The 19695-nt window shown below is 50.3% G+C and overlaps 1 protein-coding gene across 1 annotated transcript; it reads left to right on the top strand.

The window, feature by feature from the left end:
- Positions 1-10670: 10670 nt before the first annotated feature.
- On the top strand, positions 10671-18281 carry ACP2 (acid phosphatase 2, lysosomal). Its single transcript, XM_061462186.1, has 11 exons — positions 10671-10815; positions 10899-10994; positions 11071-11157; positions 13736-13888; positions 14220-14318; positions 14479-14568; positions 16497-16629; positions 16704-16792; positions 17349-17455; positions 17680-17855; positions 17938-18281. Exons 1-11 carry the CDS (start codon positions 10714-10716, stop codon positions 18072-18074), a joined length of 1269 nt encoding a protein of 422 aa, XP_061318170.1. The 5' UTR covers positions 10671-10713; the 3' UTR covers positions 18075-18281.
- Positions 18282-19695: the final 1414 nt, after the last annotated feature.

Below are 19695 nucleotides of genomic sequence, written 5' to 3' on the forward strand. Positions count from 1 at the left end.
AGATGCCCTTGGTCCTGCGGCTGAAAGGAGATGAGGTTACTGCAGTTCATTCACAGGGCACACAGGGCTGCTCTGCCTCTCTTCCTGTTTGCATGGAATTATTGGTCCCTCTGGCAAATGGAGAAAGGAAGAAGCAGAGAGGGGGAGAGAAAGGAGATGATGGTAAGAGAAGACAGACTTTTCCCTGGTTAATGAGCTGGAAATGAACAAGCGATATCAGAGTGATGTGGCCACCTTGCTGCTGACACAAGTTACCTTGAACAGCATGAGCCAATTCTGGGTAACAAAGCTCCAGTCTCTTCTACTCATTCTAGGCTCTCTATCATCACCTCAGCTTTTAGTCTTCTGGCTAATCTAGAGTCACCTCAGGAATGGCACATAGCAGCAAAGACATTACGGCAGCAGCATCCTGCCACCTTCCCCTCCCCTCCAAAACATCTTGTAAAATGACAAGTCATCCTTTCTCGGCCCTGCCTGGCCTAAGCTGTGAAGCCAGTGTCCCGACATGGGGAGCATACGGAGCACAGCCACTTTGGAGCAACACCAACTTCTGCAGCACGAGCCGAGATCAACATGTGCAGAACTTGTCATCTGAAGCTGAACTGCAACAATCCCCTGTGTCTGGCTGTGAATCCGGCTCATCGACAGCTTGACACTGCTATCAGCACTGACCTTCGGATGGCAGGAAGCACAACTGAGGCTTTGACAGGGCCTTCCAACAGGAAAAGTCCTATCTGTGCTCCTCCCAGGAAGATGAAATGCACAAAGTAGAGCAGCTGCCCCCTCCTGCTAGCAGAGGGGCAAAGGGCAGCTCTCTGCCACTGCTTGGGAAGAAGGGGAAGTGAGGAGATCCAGCCTGGAGCCTTCTCTACAGAGCATGTTTATCAGCATCAGCTGTAATAGCCAACTCCCCCTATGGAAACTCACTTTAAAACAGCAGCTGCATTCTTTTGCCAGTACCACTCACCATTTCCCCAAGCAAATGAAGCTATCCTACCAGTATGTCCTTTTCTTCCCTTGCACATCTAAATGTATCTATGCAAAGGCGGTTTTGGTTGGCATCTTTGGTTTTCCTCCTAGGGCCCTTGTATTGGCTAATGGTGTCATTCTTCCACACTTCTAACCACACATACACACAAAGAAAAGAACAAAATCAAATGGGAAGTGTTCAAGCAACCTACAAAACTTCCTGCTACAGAATAACCTGCTGACCAGCAAGACCCTGCTTCAGAAGATTAAAGTTGAGATCTTTGAAGCTCGTTATTCCTGCTGTTGACTGGCTCCTACACAGCCTACGTGCAGTGGCAGCTCATCACATCCTACTTGAAGGCTGAAAGTGAGACCTGACCCGACCACCTCAGCTTCCTTATAAATGCCACTGCATGGCAGCACGGAAAATATGCCCACAGACTCTATTTCTTTCTGGACTCCTTCTCTAGCTTTACTGAGCCATCAATACCTTGTTCTACAATCACACACAGCTCTCCAAAAGACAACAACCAGCTGTTCTCTGAAGCAAAAGACCCACAGCTTCCTTAGTCTTCCCAGAGAACAGGGTGTAAGAGGCATGAAAGATAGTGTCATCCTGTACCTGAGGAGGTACCTGATCAGAGGTATTGGCAATAACCAGCTAGGTTCAAAAAGCTGGGTTTTTTAAATGAGGCCTGCACAGAATTGGAGAGAAAAATCAAAAGAGAAGAGTTAGAGAAACCTCTTTCTTCAATCATTGTGGACTTCCACCAGGGTGACACATTACAGAATGAAAGAAAACTCAACCTTGGATCCTACATTCCTCCTGTATGACCCTCAGTCCCATAGACCTTACAGCCCGGCTTCAGGGAACACAAGTCTGACTCATGGTGGATTTGAGATGTCATCCCAATGCCATCTCCGAACTACTGAAGCGAGAGATCAGAACTTAAAAGGAAAAACAATAAGATGACAAAAAAAGAGAAGAACAAATATCCAAAATAGCGGTGATGCCAGGGAAAAATGGGTAAAACCTAGTCTGCAGCAATAAGAGAAGCAATTAGATTATGCCTAGAAAAGAGTCCTGCAGGCCTTTTTCTGCACGTAGAAAATGATACTGATAAATAATCCACACATACTGTTTCCCCGACTGTTTCCTTACAAATCATTTCACCTCCACTGAGCTACGCAGTAAGGGAGTAACATTTTAGGAATGACCCACGCCTGTTGTAGCCAAAGTGCCTTTAGCAGCTGGCACCATGCTCACCTCCCCAGGTTGTCTCTTCAACATCAGCATCTCGCACTGCTGGTGACTCCTCTAAGCAGGAACACTGCCCAAGCCACTGTCAGAACTAACTACTACTAAACCAGATAAAAGCAGTAAGAAGCAGCTGCAATATTTTACCAAGAAGATGACAAAAGATGTGTAAAGCTGTGAAATGTATCACAGAAAAGCCAAAAAGAGAACTTAAAAGCCCTTAACTGCTAGCCCTTGTGCAGGCCACCTTCTCTGTCCGTCTTCTCCATCCTCTAGCAGCTATGAAATAGAAGAATGTGAAGAACAGAGGCAAAAGAGGAAAGAACAGAAGAAGAGGGAGGGCTGCTTACAGCACAGATGTTCATTCTTGTGATTTCCTCTTTTCCTCCCACCCCAGGAGTACTTTCATCAGCATGTGCTGCACATCACCAGAACTGATCATAACTGATACAGGGTTGTTTCTGGGAAACAGCCTTTTTATAATGTGTCTACAGAGCACTTTGTATCCAAGCACCATCCCACCTAAAAGCATCAATCAAAACAAATCAAATACTACTGCTCACAGGCAAAACAGAAATACAGTACTGGATTGCAAAACAGGCAGGAAACTCATTAATATTCCCTTAAGGGCAGTAGGGGAGAAGTACCAATTCCCATTCATAGAAATATCATCCCTAGATGTAGCACAGAGGTCAATAAGAAGCAACAGTACTACAGAAATACCCATATAAAGAACACATTGGAGAGATACTGGAACAGAGTTTTAAATTGCTTCAAAGCAAGCTTGACCATCAGTCTATTTCCCACTCAGCCATTACCAGGGACATATTCTGGCAGGTTATGCTAACACTGCTCTTAGAAGAGCAGGAGAAAAGAGCCAGGGGTTCGCACTCTGCAGCAGATGCACATATCCAAGCCTAGATCAGCCCGAAGACTGCAGTAGAGCAAGGAGAGAGATGAGAAGAGCTGCCAAGAAACACAGGGAAGACTGGCACAGGGGTGCAGGTCAGAATAAAGGACTATTAAGAGCTCTGTTGCAAAGCAAACTTGCCCTGATTTTGCCTTTACTCTTCTGGATCCTGCCCTGGATGGTCTATTTCTGCTTTGGGGGTCACTGCAAGCAAACACAAGGTATAAGAACAGCAAAATAAGGAGGGATTTTTTTCCTTTGCTTTTTTAAATAAACTCATAGGGTGGCAGTTAGGAGGGAAGGGTTAAAGGTCTGAAAATGAGAGAAAGAGGATCTGTGCGACAGGAAGGGAGCATGTGAGAGGGCGTGTGACAGGCTGTGCAGCAGAGTATGTGTGTGTAGATCTCATTCCCTCCAAGGCTGTTGGCCAAATGCGGAGCTGAACTTTCTGCAGACTTTGTCCTGCCAAGTCATGTTCCCTTCTCACACTGCCTGACATCACCACAAATACTCAGCTGGAAAACAGGCCAGAGCCAGGCAGAGTCCACTGCTCAAACACCAGCCAGTGAAACGGCTGCACTCACGGCACACCCACCAGATGGGAAACCAGAGCCATCCCTCTCCTCACAGGTCATCTCAAACCCAGGAGGCCCTACTCTTATCCATCCAGAAAGTGCCCTAACACGGCACAAATTGACTAGAGGTGCTAACAGGCAAATGCTTTTCTACCACCCAAATAACGTAGCTGAGAATGGATTGAGCACAGAGACTCTAACAGAGAAAAGCAAAAGGTACCCATCAGATTGTCAGTTTGTCACAGCATGTTGTAAGGACCCAACTCCATTCCTACCTCCAGTGCAACCCTACCATGAGGGAAAGGGGAGAAGGAAGCCATCAAACACGACTCATGGACAAACCAGGAACCAGTGGTTGTGCAAAGGCCGATGCTCAGCAGGGTCTGTATGAAGCAAGCAAACACTTCACTGTCAGAGAGCTCCCATCACCTGACCTCTTAGAAACCATTGTGAACCTGGAAAAGGGAGCACGTGGACAAGCCTGTGGGAGCAGGCCGTGGGGCTAAGCCAATAGGTGGCCGCATTTCTTATTTTGATCCCTGTATCGAGGGAGAAGGGTGGGGATGGCCTGACAATTCTGGGACACTGCTGAAGGCACCACCCAGAGCAAGTATCAGGGAGTAGCAGCTGGAGATGATACAAGGGAGAATGAAGTCTTCAGTTTCTTGTTTTTATTTCAGCCTTCATCCCCAGAGCCTGCTTCTTAAAAGCAGCATGACAGAAAATGCCCTTAAAGTGCAGGTGACAGGGAGGAGAGTCATGTTGTCTTCAGGCAAAGGCTTCTGCTTTCTCCACTCCTATACCCAGAAAAACAAAGAGAACCTTGGGAGCTTTCTGCAAACCAAGAATAACTTTTCCTTCAGAAGCATATAGCCCAGAAAGTCAGGTCCCCTCTTCTCAGCCACACACAGATAACAGAAGCTACATTATATGAACAGAAACTACATTATACGACATGAGTGGTGAGGCGCTGGCACAGGGTGCCCAGAGAAGCTGTGGCGGCCCCATCCCTGGACAGGCTGGACAGGGCTTGGAGCAACCTGCTCTAGTGGAAGGTGTCCCTGCCCGTGGCAGGGGGTTGGAATTGGATGAGCTTTAAGGTCCCTTCCAACACAAACCATCCTATGATCTATACTTACCAGTATTTTACATTTTAACATTCCTCACAACAACGTTCCCTCTTCCTTAGCTAAGGGTGTCTGACACCTTCCTTAAAGGTCTAGCAGGGCAACCTCTCCGCATGCTATATCGACCTCAAATCGTATCTCCAGAGCTTTCTGCCCAGACCTTCAGATGCCCAAGAACCGTCCCCCTCAGCAGCTGTTAACACAAAACCATCTTTTGAACTTTTTCCTGGCTCCTTCACAGAAACCAGGATATTATTCCTCTCCTACAGCCAACAGCCACGGGTGAGAAGACCTGGTCAGACCACCAGGATCACAGAGTTAGTGGTTGAAGACAAGGTGACAGCTTTTCCTTCTACACCTGGAGCATGCGGCGGGTGAGGTGCCCTGCCCTGGTGGCAGCACTCATGCAAGCCAAAGCACGCTGGCGAGGAGAGCCGGCCACAGCGCTCTGGATGTGCATGGGTGCATGCGTGTCACGGCAAGCACCCTCCGAGCAAGTCTCAAAGGGCTGTTCCAGTGGAACTTCGTGTCCCCACAAACATTTGCATGTGGGTTCCTGCTGGTAGGCACGCAAGAAGCCACTACATGGGCATGTCTGACAGCATGACTGTCAAATCCGCCAGGGAAATTCACTGACATGGCATGTGGAGGCCTTTGGGGGCCGGCACATTGCAGCATGTATGCCCCTGGCAACCCAGGTACACCACGGAGCTGTTGCAGAAGCCTGCCTCTTTGCCCTTGTTTCATAATGGCCCCAGATAGACTAATTCCAAACATTTTCCTCTAAACGGATCTTACACACGTTTTCCAAAGTTTCACCCATTCAATTTATTTTCTAAGCTAATGGCAATTTACAATAAAGCCTAAGACAATCGTTTAAACAAACGAACACCCTACCCAAGCAGCACATGGTTGCTGGAGAACGTTTAAAGAGCATAGCTCCTAAACTCAAGGAAGTCACTAAGTCCACAGAATGGGACTCCACTCAAGTACCAAACAAATCCTTCTTTAAAAGGCAGAAAGATTAGTTTCTTCAATTCATTCCTTACATTAGTTCAGTTCAAAGCTGGGGGAGGCAGCATAAACCAGACGGGGGTGTTTCTCTCTTCCAATCTCTGACTAAAGACAAGGGAGGATGAGTTATGATCATTCTAAGATCTGGAAGGATACAGTGACCAAAACCAACCAGTTCACTTTGCTAAATACAGATAACACTGCCCTGTTAGAATAAGTCAGTTTTAACACTGCAGTCTCCAGCAAGCACATTGCATGTTTTCTTGTATGCACCCAGGGCGTGATTAGAGTCTAATTACAACAAACCCTGCATATTTAATTTAACCTTTTTATCCAAATGCAGTTTTGCACAAGTCATGAGGAACGAAATTATTCGCCTAGTGAATACAAATGACCATTTTCTAATGTAAACATTGACTGTGATATAATACAGCACAAATGGGGGCACACACGGTATCACCCAGTTTAGCAAGAAACGGTAACAGACCAGCCTAACCTATTAGAACAAACTTGTCTTTTAAGAAAGCACCAAATGCAAAACAAAGCTTAAATGAATTATTTAAACCATCAACTTTAATCATGATTTAAATCAGCGAGTGGGAAGCCTTGATTTAAACCCATTAACCTTGTTTTTGCCTCATAGTTGTGGTAGGAGCAGTGGGCAGAACAGCCCCTCTCCCTGGAGGGCAAGAGGATACAACTTCCATGCCCAGTTAATTTCAAGACATTTTACGAGTACAGTTGCCAAATGCTTCTTCTAAACCATAAAACAAACTCCAAAGCCTCACATGCCAGAGCCACCTACTCTCTTGTCAGTCATCTGCTTTAGCAATCGGGCTGATACTCACCCAACATCTTTTATTTACATCTCAGCAAGGTTTCTCTGCGTACACAATACAGCCTGACTCTGCAGCGTGGCTTTTGAATTGCTCCAGCCCTCGCAGCCCACGAGACCGTTCTCCTACTTAATCCTACAGACACTCTTCAAAACAAGAATTGGAGTCCTCATTCTCTAGCACTGCTCTCTTCAGTTTTTCCCCAACTTCCCACTAAACAAATATTTATCCCTTAAACATGCTGCAAGGTCTGCAGTGCTCTGCTCTTCTGTGCACTACCCCAATTAGCCTTTGCCCTCCCCAAATAAGTGACTTGAAAGATGGACAGTCGACACTGCAAAGTGACTTATGAAGTTATCCCAAACTCGGGTGTATCACCTTAACATTCTCTTTCTGACACTCAACAAAGTAATTCTGCTTTACAGGAAATCTGGTTTTGAGATCTCCAGATCTAAAAGTACAAGTTCCACTGGCTCCGGGGGTGTCTCCTTTTTAGTGAGGACACAAGAAAGGAATTCGTCTATGCCCCAAATATGGAAAAAAGGTATTTTGTCCTGAGCAGGGAGTCACAGAACAACGACGACACAGGAATGCTGAAGCAGCCCATCCTACACTCCCAGCAGAGACATTTTTAGCACCTGCCACAAAAGACAGCCTCTAATCTAACAATATTATACACCTCTCAAACCCAAACAGACCACAACACACCTTCTCTCTGCAGTAACCACGATGAAAATGCCAAGTCAAATGTTGTACTTTTCTATTAGCAGAAGCATGATCCGATGACCAAGTCCAACCTGCTTGCAGCTGAAACGCAGACCTGTACCTGTCAGCGGAAGCGTTGCCCTGAATTCCCTCCTAAAATGACATTCCTTCCCACCAAGACAAGTTTCCACAGCCAAGAGAACATGATTCTGCCGTGCTAAATCATTAGGTTGTGATGAAAACAAGGCAATGTATCCTACTGCAGACCAGAACAGTTTCCCCCAGTGAAACAAAGCATCTCTGTACAGTCATAGAATGGTTTGGGTTGGAAGGGACCTTACAGATCATCCAGTTCCAACCCCACTGCAACAGGCAGGGACACCTACAACAAGGTTTCACCTCAGTTCTGAAACACTGATTTTTCTCCCAGACTGCCAGGTCTGTGAATCTTATTACTTGGTGGGAGGCAGTGACACACAATCTGATAAGCTTTCCTATTCACTATGCAAAGACCCACACATCCGCAACAATGCGACTTTCACAGCAGCTGCTTCCAGAGCAGAGAGCAGGATCCCCCTTCGATGCAGCCAAGACAACGCACATTACATCCCATACTCTTCCTTAAGCAGTTCTGAAAAACAGCAACAGACCTTACGTTCAAAACTTAAGCTTTTGAAAACTGTGATCTTGAGAGCCATGCAACCACAGACCACATCTACTTGCAAGAGACATAACCTGAGGTCTGGGACCATCAAACGGTGAACAACAGCAAGAAAATCACCCTTCTGCTTACCACAGTACGAGCACATTTTGTTGTGAGGACTAACCCTAGAGAAAGCATCTTTTTGGGGGAGAAAGAGAAGTCAGAGCAACCAAACACACTTTAACACACTGGAAACAAGGCTCTTCCTGCAGGTGTGAGATCAGGGCAAGGCAGCAAACTCACGCTCTGTACTCCGCTCTTCTGCACACCCTTTGCCTGCTCCTCGCTGCACAGCAGCTGGTAAAGGAAACGTGCTGACAAGGTGCAGAGCGCTGCGGCAGCAGCAACTGGAAATGACTGCCGACTGTAACCCAAGGCACAGAGCCAGCACACACTAATTCTCTGATAAAGTTTCCTATTCCTCAGCTTTGTTTAGAGTAGGCAATTTATATATATAGCCCCTGCTATGGTACATCTCACGTCCCTTCACAACACAAGTAGCTGCAGGTTTCCTCCGGCAGCTACAGAGCTCCCGAGCAGCTCTGCAACGACCCATCTTCTGCCCTGCCTAAGACAGGTTTGGGTTTATTTCCCCCACCTTTCATCTCGGTGGGGTGAGCTGGAGGAGGTCATCAGTTATTGCCACCCCTGCTCTTCTCATGTAAAAACTGGTCTGGTATGAAGCAGGATACAGAGGTGCACGCACGGATGAGAAAGAAACATCACTGAGGTAACAGCTCAGAGGCGGGTTTCAAAAGCGGTTACCCAGGAAGCCACACAGCCTGTCTGCCCTCACCAGTGGCAACGTCCAGGTACACGTGCCACAGGTGTGACAGCAAAGGAGGGCAGCAAGGCCAAACTCCATCTGGTCCTGGCACAGTGTGTCCTATGTCCAATGCCCTCCTTCCACAGCCCAAAGGAAAGAAGAGCCGAGCTCAGAAACACTTGGCTGAAATGCTCAAACCACATCTGCCTCCCCAGCTGAAAGACACTTTTCCCTCCTGTTTCTACCTCAGCAGGGGGGGTTATGTCTTGCTTGAGACTCCTCTACCCCACAAACCAAGCCCAGTACTCACTAAAGGAAGTACAAACCAGCTTTTCCTTTTTCTGGTGTCTCCGGTATAACCTTCTCTCTGGCACCCAGGGAGCAGCACACGCTCCATGATCCTTGGAAGGAGCAACAGAGACAAGAGAGCTCTTCCCTACAGACAAACATAGCCTGCAGTCGCAGCCAGAAACCGGCTGACACAAGTGATCCAAGGGGTTAGTCAGAAACGTGACTCAGTGTGAGAGACTCCCTCACTGAAATCCTTGCAGAGAAGGGCCTGGTTGTGCTCCCAGGACAAGGAAAAGCGGACAGGAAGTTTCAGGATGTGAAGCATTGCTGCTCCACCGGTGATCCAAGGTTGGCTTCTGGTCCAGAGCAAAGCACCCCTCCTGACACACCTGCGGCACGACGAGTGCCGGTGAGACGGCACAAGGAAGAGCCACCACCAGTGTAAGCAACGTTACCTTTGAACAGCACCCCACAGGCTGACAGCTGTGCAGACACCCTTGTGTCCTAGAAAAGACCTGGGCTGACCGGATGCAACGGGTGAACGGAGCACAGAAACGCAGCGGTGAGCCGAGGAGACAAGGGAAGACGACAGCTGACAAGTGTCCACCGAGCACACATCCCCGTGCTGCACGTCCCGGCAGCATCCCAGGGGACAGCGGACGGTAACGCGGCTCTTCAGACGCACGGCAAGCGCCATCCCACCCCGAACTCCTGCTCTTGCGCGCCAGGTCCCGCCACCTCCTGCTGCCGCCCGACCCAACCCCTGCCACTGCGGGACCGCGTCCCTCTGCTCCGCGATGGGCACCCGAGGCGCGGGGCCGGGCCCCGGTGCCACCGGCAACACCGACCCCACACCGGCTCCCGCCTTCCCTCCACAGAGCGGAGGAGCCCGGCCCGTCCCCGCCAGGCCCGGGGAGCTCAGCGGGACGGGACAGGCCGCTACCGCCACCGCTCTCCCTGCCAGCGCCTTCCAGCGCGGCCCGGCCCGGCCCGGCAGCAGCACGCGGCGCTGCACCGCCGGCACCGGGTCCCAAGAAACGCCGCCGCGGCTCGGGCCGGCGCAGGCCGCGGGGCGGGAGAGCGCGTCCCGATCCCCTACCGGGAGCCCCGGGCACGCGGAGAGACCGCGTCGGGCCCGCGAGGAGGAGAACGAGGACGAGAGGGAAGGAGAAGGGAACGGGGCAGGGGCGCGCGCCCGAGAGCGGAGCCCAAAGGAAAGTTACCGGAGCGGCCCGAGGCTCCCCGGCGCTGCGCGGCCGCCGCCCCCCCCGTGCGCAGGTGCTGCGGGAGGCGAGGGGCGGCCCGGCCCGGCCCGGAGCGGGTCCCGTCCCGGTGCGGGTCCCGGCGGAGCTGCGCTGATGTCACGCGCGGCCCGGCCCCGGGTCACGCGCAGCTCCGCCCGCCCCGCCCCGCCGCCGGCCGGCGCGCCAGGCCCCGCCCACAGCCCCGCCTCCTTCGGTGTGTGGCGGCCCTAGGCCACTTCCGGTGTGTGCGGGGCGGCCGAGTCCGTGCGGGCTTGCGGGCGGCTGCGGGTCGGTTCCGGCCCGGGTTGAGGCGCGATGGCGGCGGGGCGCGGCTGGGCGGGCGCCGTCCTGCTCCTCGCAGCGCTCTGCCTGCAGCCGCCGCCCGCCCGGCCCCGCGGGCTCCGCTTCGTAACGCTGGTGAGGGGGACGGGGCGGGGCGGGACGGGACGGAGCTGCCCTGCCCTGTCCCGGTGCGCGGTGTGACCCGGTGCCGCCCGCAGGTGTACCGGCACGGGGACCGCTCGCCCATCAAGGCCTACCCGCGGGACCCCTTCCAGGAGGACGCGTGGCCGCAGGGCTTCGGGCAGCTCACGCAGGTGCGTGCGGGGCCGGGGCTGGAACCGGGACCGGGAGCGGTTCCCGGGCTGTCAGTAACGCGCGGTGCCGTTGCAGGTGGGGATGCGGCAGCAGTGGGAGCTGGGCCGGGCCCTGCGGCAGCGCTACCGCGGCTTCCTCAGCCTGATGTACCGGCGGCAGGAGGTACCGGGGCTCGGGGGGCTGCGGGGAGCGGCTTCCCTCGGCGGGGGAACGCCGGGGCCGGGTCTTGTCTCGGGGTTTGTGTTTCCCAGCCCGTCCCCACCGCAGGCGGGAGCAGAGGCACCGAGCAGCGGGGCTGTGGGGCTGCCGGAGCCGCCGGCTCGGGCCGCAGGGGATACACCAGGCGCGCTGTGCGGTGGCCGGTGCTCCCCGCTCGCTCCAGGCTGTAAGGTTATTGTGTGTGTATGTGCGTGTCACGTCGGCTGAGAAGAATGCAACCTGTGTTGGCTCTGTGGGGCACTCCAGGTACAATCCCATGGGTGTCTGTACACACAAGCAGTAGTTACTAACCAGCAGTGACCCTCTCATTTGTTTCCACCTATAGAGGACCGATGGCTTCAGTCCCCCAAAGCTATTAATTTCCTGCTCTCTCTCTCCAGGATGTTGCCACACTTTACAGTAGCTCTTGAGACATAGGTAGGTTTCTTGTCTAAAGAGTCGTGGGGCCCCGGTGGAACCATGTGCTGAGCACAGGGGAAAACGTGAAACATCCACAAATGGAAGGAAATAAAAAGTCCTCCCCAAATACTCCTGATGAGTGTGAGTCACCAGGAACATGAGCAAGTGTCACGATGGGAGGCTTGCCATCACGGGGTTTGGGTGGGCAGCGGGCAGGCAGACCCTGTGCCCCACTACTGGCTCTGCATTGGCTCAGTTGTTTTATCCGCGCTCACTTAGGGGGATTGACCACACTGAGAGCCTCTCTACAACTTTCTGTCGTCGTTTCCCCCCTTTTCAGGCTCCCCAGTGCATCCCCAGCCTGCCATAGTTCAGGCTGCACCCCTTCCTTGACATTTGCTTCATCAACAAAACTTCCCGAATTGGCTCAACCAAGATCCTTTAACATTCCTCAGCGGTTCCTTTCCAAACATACTTCATTCCTATAAAGCTTTTGCCCACGGAATGTTTTCCTTCCCATGTTTGAGAAGGAAAAACAAACCCAGGCGTATGCAAACAAAAGCTGTTCTGCAAACCAAGCCCAAAGCCCTGCTCCAGTTGAGCAACCTCCCTTAGAAGAAGCGTTGCCTCTGGGTGACACCCTGTGACCATCTGTCACCTGACTCAGCGACAGGCTGGAGCCCTGGCAGAGGGGCTGAAGGAGGCACCCAGGGCTTGATCAGCTTTTGCAACACTTCCACCATTAGATCCTTATCCACTAGAATATTTCCCTTCTGTTTCTCCATAGCTGACCATGGATGGAAGCAGCCCTGGGTAGGGAGCGCAGGGGCAGTGGTTTTCAAGCCATAGTTACAAGTGGGTAGAAACCATCAGAGAAAAGGCAACTTTTTGTTTTCCTAGCGACTGTTTTGAGGCACCCTTCACATGAGGGATGCTCCACACAGTGAGCATACATAGTTTTCTCTCCTCATTTAACATTAAAGAAAGAATTCCCCATCTTGACATTGTATTCCATTCTTCTGGCTTTTTATTCATGTTGTTTCAGGTTCAGCATCCTGGTTTCTAGGTCATGCCTTCATGATTTCCTGTGTGTTCCTCATGTTTTCTGACTGGTTGCTCTCCAGTCTCCCCCCAGGTGTTTCCAGCACACAGATGCCACAATACCAAAGTTTTGCCATTTTGACCTGCTGAACTTCTCAGTATTTTTCTTGTTTCTCTCTTTTCTCTGGCTCAGATCTCTCCCTCTGAGCTCTGGAATGAGAAAGTCTTGGTCCATCAATACCAAGAGTCCACAAGGATCAAATAAAATCCCAGCTCTCCCTTTTCCTTCTCTCCCGTTAATCAATCACTCTTGTCTTCATTTCATAGATGGGAAAGTGTGGAGAAACCTTTTCTGCATCTCACTCTTGCTCTTATAGAATCCCAGACTGATTTGTGTTGTAAGAGACCTTAAAGCTCATCCAGTTCCAACCCCTACCACAGGCAGGGACACCTTCCACTAGAGCAGCTTGCTCCAAGCCCCTGTGTCCAACCTGGCCTTGAACACTGCCAGGGATGGGGCAGCCACAGCTTCTCTGGGCACCCTGTGCCAGCGCCTCAGCACCCTCACAGGGAAGAACTTCTTCCCAGTGTCCAATCTAAATCTCCTCTCTAGCAGGTTAAAGCCGTTCCCCTTGTCCTGTCACTACTACTTGTCCAAAGCCCCTCTCCAGATTTCCTGTAGCCCTTTTAGGCACTGGAAGCTGCTCCAAGGTCTCCCATGAGCCTTCTCCAGGCTCAACAAGCCCAGCTCTCTCAGCCTGGCTCCGGAGCAGAAGTGCTCCAACTCTTCTTTTACTCTTCTCCATATTCAGACTCCTCTCTACCTGTAACCCCCGCACAGCACCGGCCCATCCCACTGATCCAGAGCAGCCCACTGCAGTGTTACACACACAGTTGTCTGTGTATCTGCCCATACAGTTTTGGACAGGCTGACATCAGCAGACTCAGTCCCTTCAGCTCCCATTATCTTGTTGTCTGTGAGCAGCTGCAGGGTGCTTGGCAACATTCCTCAGCGAGTGCATCCAAGGAGCATCACCGCTTACACCAGCGTTACTAATGGTGCACTGTCCTGTCCTGGCAGATCTTCGTCCGCAGCACAGACTATGACCGGACGCTGATGAGTGCGGAGGCCAACCTGGCAGGAATGTATCCCCCAGAGGGAGCACAGATCTTCAACCCCAACATCTCCTGGCAGCCTATCCCTGTGCACACAGTAGCCAAGTCTGATGAAAGGGTAAGTTAGGCTCAGGGATACGTACTCACTACCGCGTGTTGTTATGCTGACTTCCCCAAAAGTCTTTGCTTCAGTCTTGATTCAGGTTAAATTCCTCCTGGGACCTCTTTGCAAAGGTTCTTCTGTCCTCAGATGAGAATTCAGGGGTTGTGTTCACTCAGCATGTTAGATACAACACCCCAGCAGCCCGTGGATGACCTGGAGTACGCCGAAGGCAGGACTTGAGGCTGTTTAGAGATGCCTCCTGCTCATCGGGGTTTCGTTACAGTTGCACTTTTGACTGCAAGTTCTGTGCTTCCATGTTCAAGCTGCTGTTGTTGTCTCTGTCCAGCTACTGAAGTTTCCTTTGACCCCCTGTCCACGGTATGAACAGCTACAGAATGAAACCCGGCACTCAGCAGTATACATAAATAAGACCAAAGAGAATTGGGTAAGTGATTGTTTGCATGAGATAAGGTGGTCTTAGGCTTGTAGTTAAAAGTATTATCACCTCTACATCATAGCTCTGGGAAGAGGGTGGGAATACCTGTGTGTGTAATACAGCATAAGGTTTGAAAACTGAAGGCCTTTCTCTTTTCTCATACCTACAGCCATTCCTGCAGATGGTGGCAAATGAGACTGGGATCCAGGATGTCTCTCTCGAGGGTGTTTGGAGTGTCTACGACACGCTGTTCTGTGAAGTAAGTTGGGCCATCACCGCACAGCCACTGGAATTTGGTCTGTGGGACTCTGGATTTTCCTTTGAAAAATTACTTTGCAAAACCCCATAAAATCTCCAAAACCTCTCACCATTCCCACCCTGCAGTTACAAATAATGAATGCAGAATAACAACAGTTCTCACTCACTAAAGGCATGTGCCAAGACTTACCTGCTTGGCACTCCCTAACCTCCCACTTTGTAGCTTAGGTATCATGCCAGAGCCAGAAAAAGTTCCTCCTGCATAATAAATACCTCTTTTGCAAGTCACTAGAAACAGCCACAGGTGAAATCTTTAGATCTCTGTGGACAAGGCTGAGTTGAGACTGTATGCACGTGGAGTTTTGTTGAAAGCCTGTCTTGTGAAGGCTTAAGCCAAATAAAAGATCGGGTTTAGCTGTGCTTTGATAGTGCTAAAGTAGAGGTTATGTATCCAGGAGACTTACAGTGCTCACACACAAATTTATTTGTGTGTAGCATTAGAGTTCTTTCATGTCAAACTAACTGAATGTGAAGGAAGCCATAAACCTGAGCAGTCTGTCATGCTAATCCTGTGGAGGTGCAAGACTCCTTGGCTTGCTGGCAGTGGTACACAGTGGTATGTACTATTTTGGGGATGTGAAAGATGAATCTGCATGGAATTGCACTTTGCTATGTAAAGCAGCAGCTTGAGTTGCTGCAAGCTGAGAATATTCCAGTCCAGAGCTGTGTTGCACTGTGTAAATTTGCCCTTTGATACACAAACCCCATCTCCTCTCCTAGAATAGTGAATCAGAGTGAAACAACTTCTGTTAGTAACAAAAATCCCTTGGTCAGAGAGATCAAGAATATCAAATCTTCTTCAAGACTCAGTGAGCTCACACACTGGGCCCCAAAGGCCAGCTGACAGCCCCTGTAATCCCCAAGAACCTGCAGAACAGCTTCCCAAAATGAAACCAGGACATTGTGAACAAGGGGAGTTTTTACTCTCAAAACTATACCCTCAGGTCTCACCTGCTTTGGGCTTCTTCCTTTTTCCTAACTCATACAAACACTGCCCTAAGAGGAGGATTGTTTTTTCTCATCTGAGCCAGTAACTTCATTCTACCATAAGAAATAGCTCAGCTTCCCAGCCATTCTCATTGTAATTTACTGAAAAGCTAACTAAATACCTGCGTTTGTGATGGGAGTTTCTCCACACCACTCCGAATGGGCCCTTAAGGATATTCAGCTTCATCTTCTGGCAGTTTAACGGGATGTGGCATAGAAAATTGCTCCATGTAATGCCAGGAAACCACAACTGCTGTTTGCCTGCCAGGATAACTAATCCTTTCTTGTAATGGGTTGGCTGCAAAGCAAATTCTTCCCTTGGTTCCCAGTTCTGTGTGTTCTGGGTTGGCGTGCGGGGCTTTGTAAGTGGTGCATCCCAGTGTTAGGTCTGTAAAGCACTTGCTAACCTTCTCCAGGATCCTTCAGCAGCCCTCAGAGCCACCAGGGCAGTGGTACCCCGGCAACCTCGAGTTCATGCTCGCTGCCTTATCTTTTCTGTTGGGTTTTGTGTTTGGTTTTCTTCTTGACTGCATGCTATCTGCAGGGCAGAATCAGCCACATGTAAAGTAAACGCCCCGAGATTATTGTTATCAGTGGTACAACACGATCTGGCACTCGAGTTGTGCTTTCACAGAAGTGTAGCTCCTACATTTTACTCCTCATGCTTGTCATTAGGAATTTCTGGAACAACATTAAACTCTGCATCTATTCTCTGCACACAGCACAGCAGTGTGAGGACAGAAGAATAGGAAAGGGGCATATTTAACGCAATACAGGAACCCAGAAGCAGGATGGGCAGGACTCCAGACCCCCTGACTCCCATCCTCTGATCAACCTGTGCTCCATGCTACCTGCAGATGAGTGTTGTGTTTCTCTTTCTAGCAAGTACACAAAATGGACTTGCCTGACTGGGCGACACCAGATGTCATGACTCGACTGAAGCAACTCAAAGACTTTGGGTTTGAATTTCTGTTTGGGATCCAAGATCGGGTAGAAAAAGCTCGTCTGCAAGGCGGTGAGTGTACCAGGAGGGACCTTCATGCTGCTCTGTCTAGTTTCAGCCTCTTAGTAGCTGTTCCCTTCCTTCAGGGGTCCTGCTGGGTCACATAAGGAAAAACCTAACCAAAGCAGCAGATGTTTCAGCCCACCAGGACCTGAAACTGCTTGTCTATTCAGCGGTAAGTCAGAGCTCAGGGGCTTTTATCCATCTCCTCCTCCTCCTTACAGGGAGCTTGGGCTTGGTGATAAGTTTTAACCCTTTCCGGCTTCTCTACAGCCTGAAGTGATCAGGACATGCACCTTTGCCCCTGGCTGGGTGGGGTGTGCAGAATCTGGCATCATTCCCAAGCTGCACTTTGTTCCTATTAGCTCCGGCTTGTGGATAAGCCACTGCTGTGTTTATTTGGTAGATGGGTTGATGCTACTCAGATATTTCCACAGTGAGGCAGAGTCATTCCCTGTTCCCAGCAGCTGACTGACTGGAAAGTTGAGAATCTCCCAAATTGCTCCCTAGAGATTAATTCTTAAAGAACCATTCAGGATACACAATCATGTTTCACTTCCTCCCCTGGCACCATCACAGATCACCACTCTAGCAGTACAGGTCCTCTCCCATCTTCCAGATGGAAGTTGCAAAGGTGACATCCCCTCAGCACTTCCCTGTCCGTTACTGGTACAGACTGAGCTGCCACATCCCTAAGGGTGACTGATTTGGTTTTTTTCCCTCTTCCTCAGCATGACACTACACTTGTGGCACTGCAGATGGCTCTAGATGTCTACAACAAGATTCAACCACCATACGCCTCATGTCATTTATTTGAGCTGTACCAAGAGGATGATGGGTGAGGGCTGCAGTAAAGACGTCTGCTGTGATTTCACTTCAAGGGTTAGATACCTTAGGCCAGGCTCCACCCTAGGGGGATGCAAACTTGCTCTTAGTGGCAGACTTAGGAGGAAAACTACCACCAGAGTAAAGGAAAGCGTGTGCACACTGAGGTTATGGGAAGGGATGACTTCAGCTGGAGAAAGAAGAACAAACCTAAACACGTGGCTGTTTCGTTTTCAGTAACTACTCTGTGGAGATGTTTTACCGGAATGAGAGTGGGAGGGAACCTTTCCCACTGACAATCCCTGGCTGTCAGCATAAATGCCCACTGCAAAGGTTCTTGGAACTCACGGATCCTGTTATTCCCCAGGACTGGGAGCGAGAATGCCAGGTAGCAACCATCGTGCACGACACAGGTGAGCCCATACTGGACCCCAGCGTGACAGAACGGGGAAACTTGGCTGATCCCAAGTTGACCACTTGTTTTCTCCCTTGCAGAACTGTTTGTGGGTCTGGCTGTCTGTGGATCCATTCTCCTTCTCCTCATAATCCTTCTCTTGACTGTACTCTTTCGCATACAGTCCCAACACCCTGGCTACCGGCATGTTTCCAACGAGGGAGAAGAACAGGCCTGACAGTTGCTTCGACTCCTTCCCAAGCAGTAGGAGGGAGCAGAATTGCCCCTAAGGATGATTGGGCACCTTCAGTTACTGAGCATTCTTTTACTTTGGCCTTTGCTTCCCAGAATGAAGCAGGACTTGATTTTTGGATTCTTGCTAAAGGCAACGTCCCAGAGGGGGAGAACTGAGCTGCTCTAATGGAAATGACACCTTAATTCTGCAGCCAGTGTACTGTGTGGTGCCAGCAGTCCTCTAGAGCTCACCTAGCCTGGGATTCCCAACATGGCCAGTGGGAGCTGGGCAAGGGTTTTCCTCTGTTGAAGTGATTGTAAATGTTACCACTCACCATGACTGTGGCAGAGGGGCCTCCAGGAGCTGCCGCATGCAGTGCAGTCAGGAGCTGCGTGTCTTCAGGGTCAACCTCCTCCGAGTGCTTTTCCCTCAAGCCACGGGCTGCTGATGGTGGTGGGAAGGCTGGGCTCAGAGCAGAGCAGCAGTGCACCAAGACTCATCTACTGGCCATACAGAGGGAGCTGCTGCAGATGATGGCAGACAGTCAAAAGTGTTTCTTGAAGTTGCTGCCAAGTAATTGCTACTGGCAACTGGTCTTTCTTTCCCTCCTCACATTGTAGCTCAAGAGAGGACTGGCCTGGAATCAGGACAAGACTGGCAGTAGTTTCTAGGATTCAGCTCAGAGTAGGTTACATACGATCCAAAGAAGCTCTAAGTGCTTCATTTGAAGAAAGAGATGAATTCCTTGGGTAAAGATTCAGCCTTTGAATTTCAATTACCACCTCTGAGCTTCAGGTACCTACGACAGCAACAGCCAGTTCCGCAGGCAGTCCAGATTTCAGCTATGAGCCGAAGGAAGACACTTTACCAGCAGAACGGTTTTATGCTGGAATTAAAGAGATGTAGCAGAGCTGTACCTAAGACTAGATTAAATGCCAGGGTCTGTAGTTTTCCTTCCTACCTTTCCCACTGGATGGACAACAAACAGAAACCGCCCACCCTCACTTGCCCCAGGGTTTGGCATTTTGTCCAAAGCGTGGTTCTGTTTCTGGGCTGGCCTCTGTATGCAGTGCAGCTGCTGCAGGCGCTCCATGCCAAGCACTCACCACCTGGCCCTGGAGCTCTTGGCAGGAAAGGAGAGACTGCGGCAGGCACCAGGAGCACAGGCTCTTCACATGGTGATGCTGCACATTCACTTCCCACTTTTACTTCCCTTTCTGGTGCACTTCCCTTCCCCTCTTGGCGGCTGAAGCCTACTCTTAGGTTTTCTTCCCCTATTGGAGTACCATGGGAACTTCTCCCTCCACCATAACTAGCACCTCCTAGCATGGGAACACTAAATCAGCAGAAGCAGCTTGCTGTTCTCAGCATCTTCCTCACCTTTCTGTCCTCTGAAAATATAATCTAGGTCTTCTGCACAGCAAGACAGTCATGAAGAAAAAGCTACTGCCCGTGAGAACACGCACAAGAGGTAATAGAAAGTGCATTGAAGAGGCCCAGACCTGTTTTTTAAAGTCAGCAAATTTTGCACACAGAGGAAAGGTTTCTATGATGATTTAAACACTTTGACTGTGAATGATTTTCTGTAATTGTTCCGATACATTTCATGATTAAAATCAAATTT

This window comes from Pezoporus flaviventris, unplaced genomic scaffold (assembly GCF_033815535.1).
Source record: "Pezoporus flaviventris isolate CSIRO_AGI_PZ_B2104156 unplaced genomic scaffold, CSIRO_AGI_Pfla_v1 ptg000035l, whole genome shotgun sequence".
Taxonomy (NCBI): Eukaryota; Metazoa; Chordata; class Aves; order Psittaciformes; family Psittacidae; genus Pezoporus; species Pezoporus flaviventris.

What these genes read in the sequence shown, in the direction of transcription:
- ACP2 (XM_061462186.1), top strand. Translation starts at nt 10,714, where the DNA reads ATGGCGGCGGGGCGCGGCTGGGCGGGCGCCGTCCTGCTCCTCGCAGCG. An exon ending in AAAAGCTCGTCTGCAAGGCG is followed by an intron (nt 16,630 to 16,703) that starts GTGAGTGTACCA and finishes CCCTTCCTTCAG; the next exon opens with GGGTCCTGCTGGGTCACATA. An exon ending in AACTGCTTGTCTATTCAGCG is followed by an intron (nt 16,793 to 17,348) that starts GTAAGTCAGAGC and finishes CCTCTTCCTCAG; the next exon opens with CATGACACTACACTTGTGGC.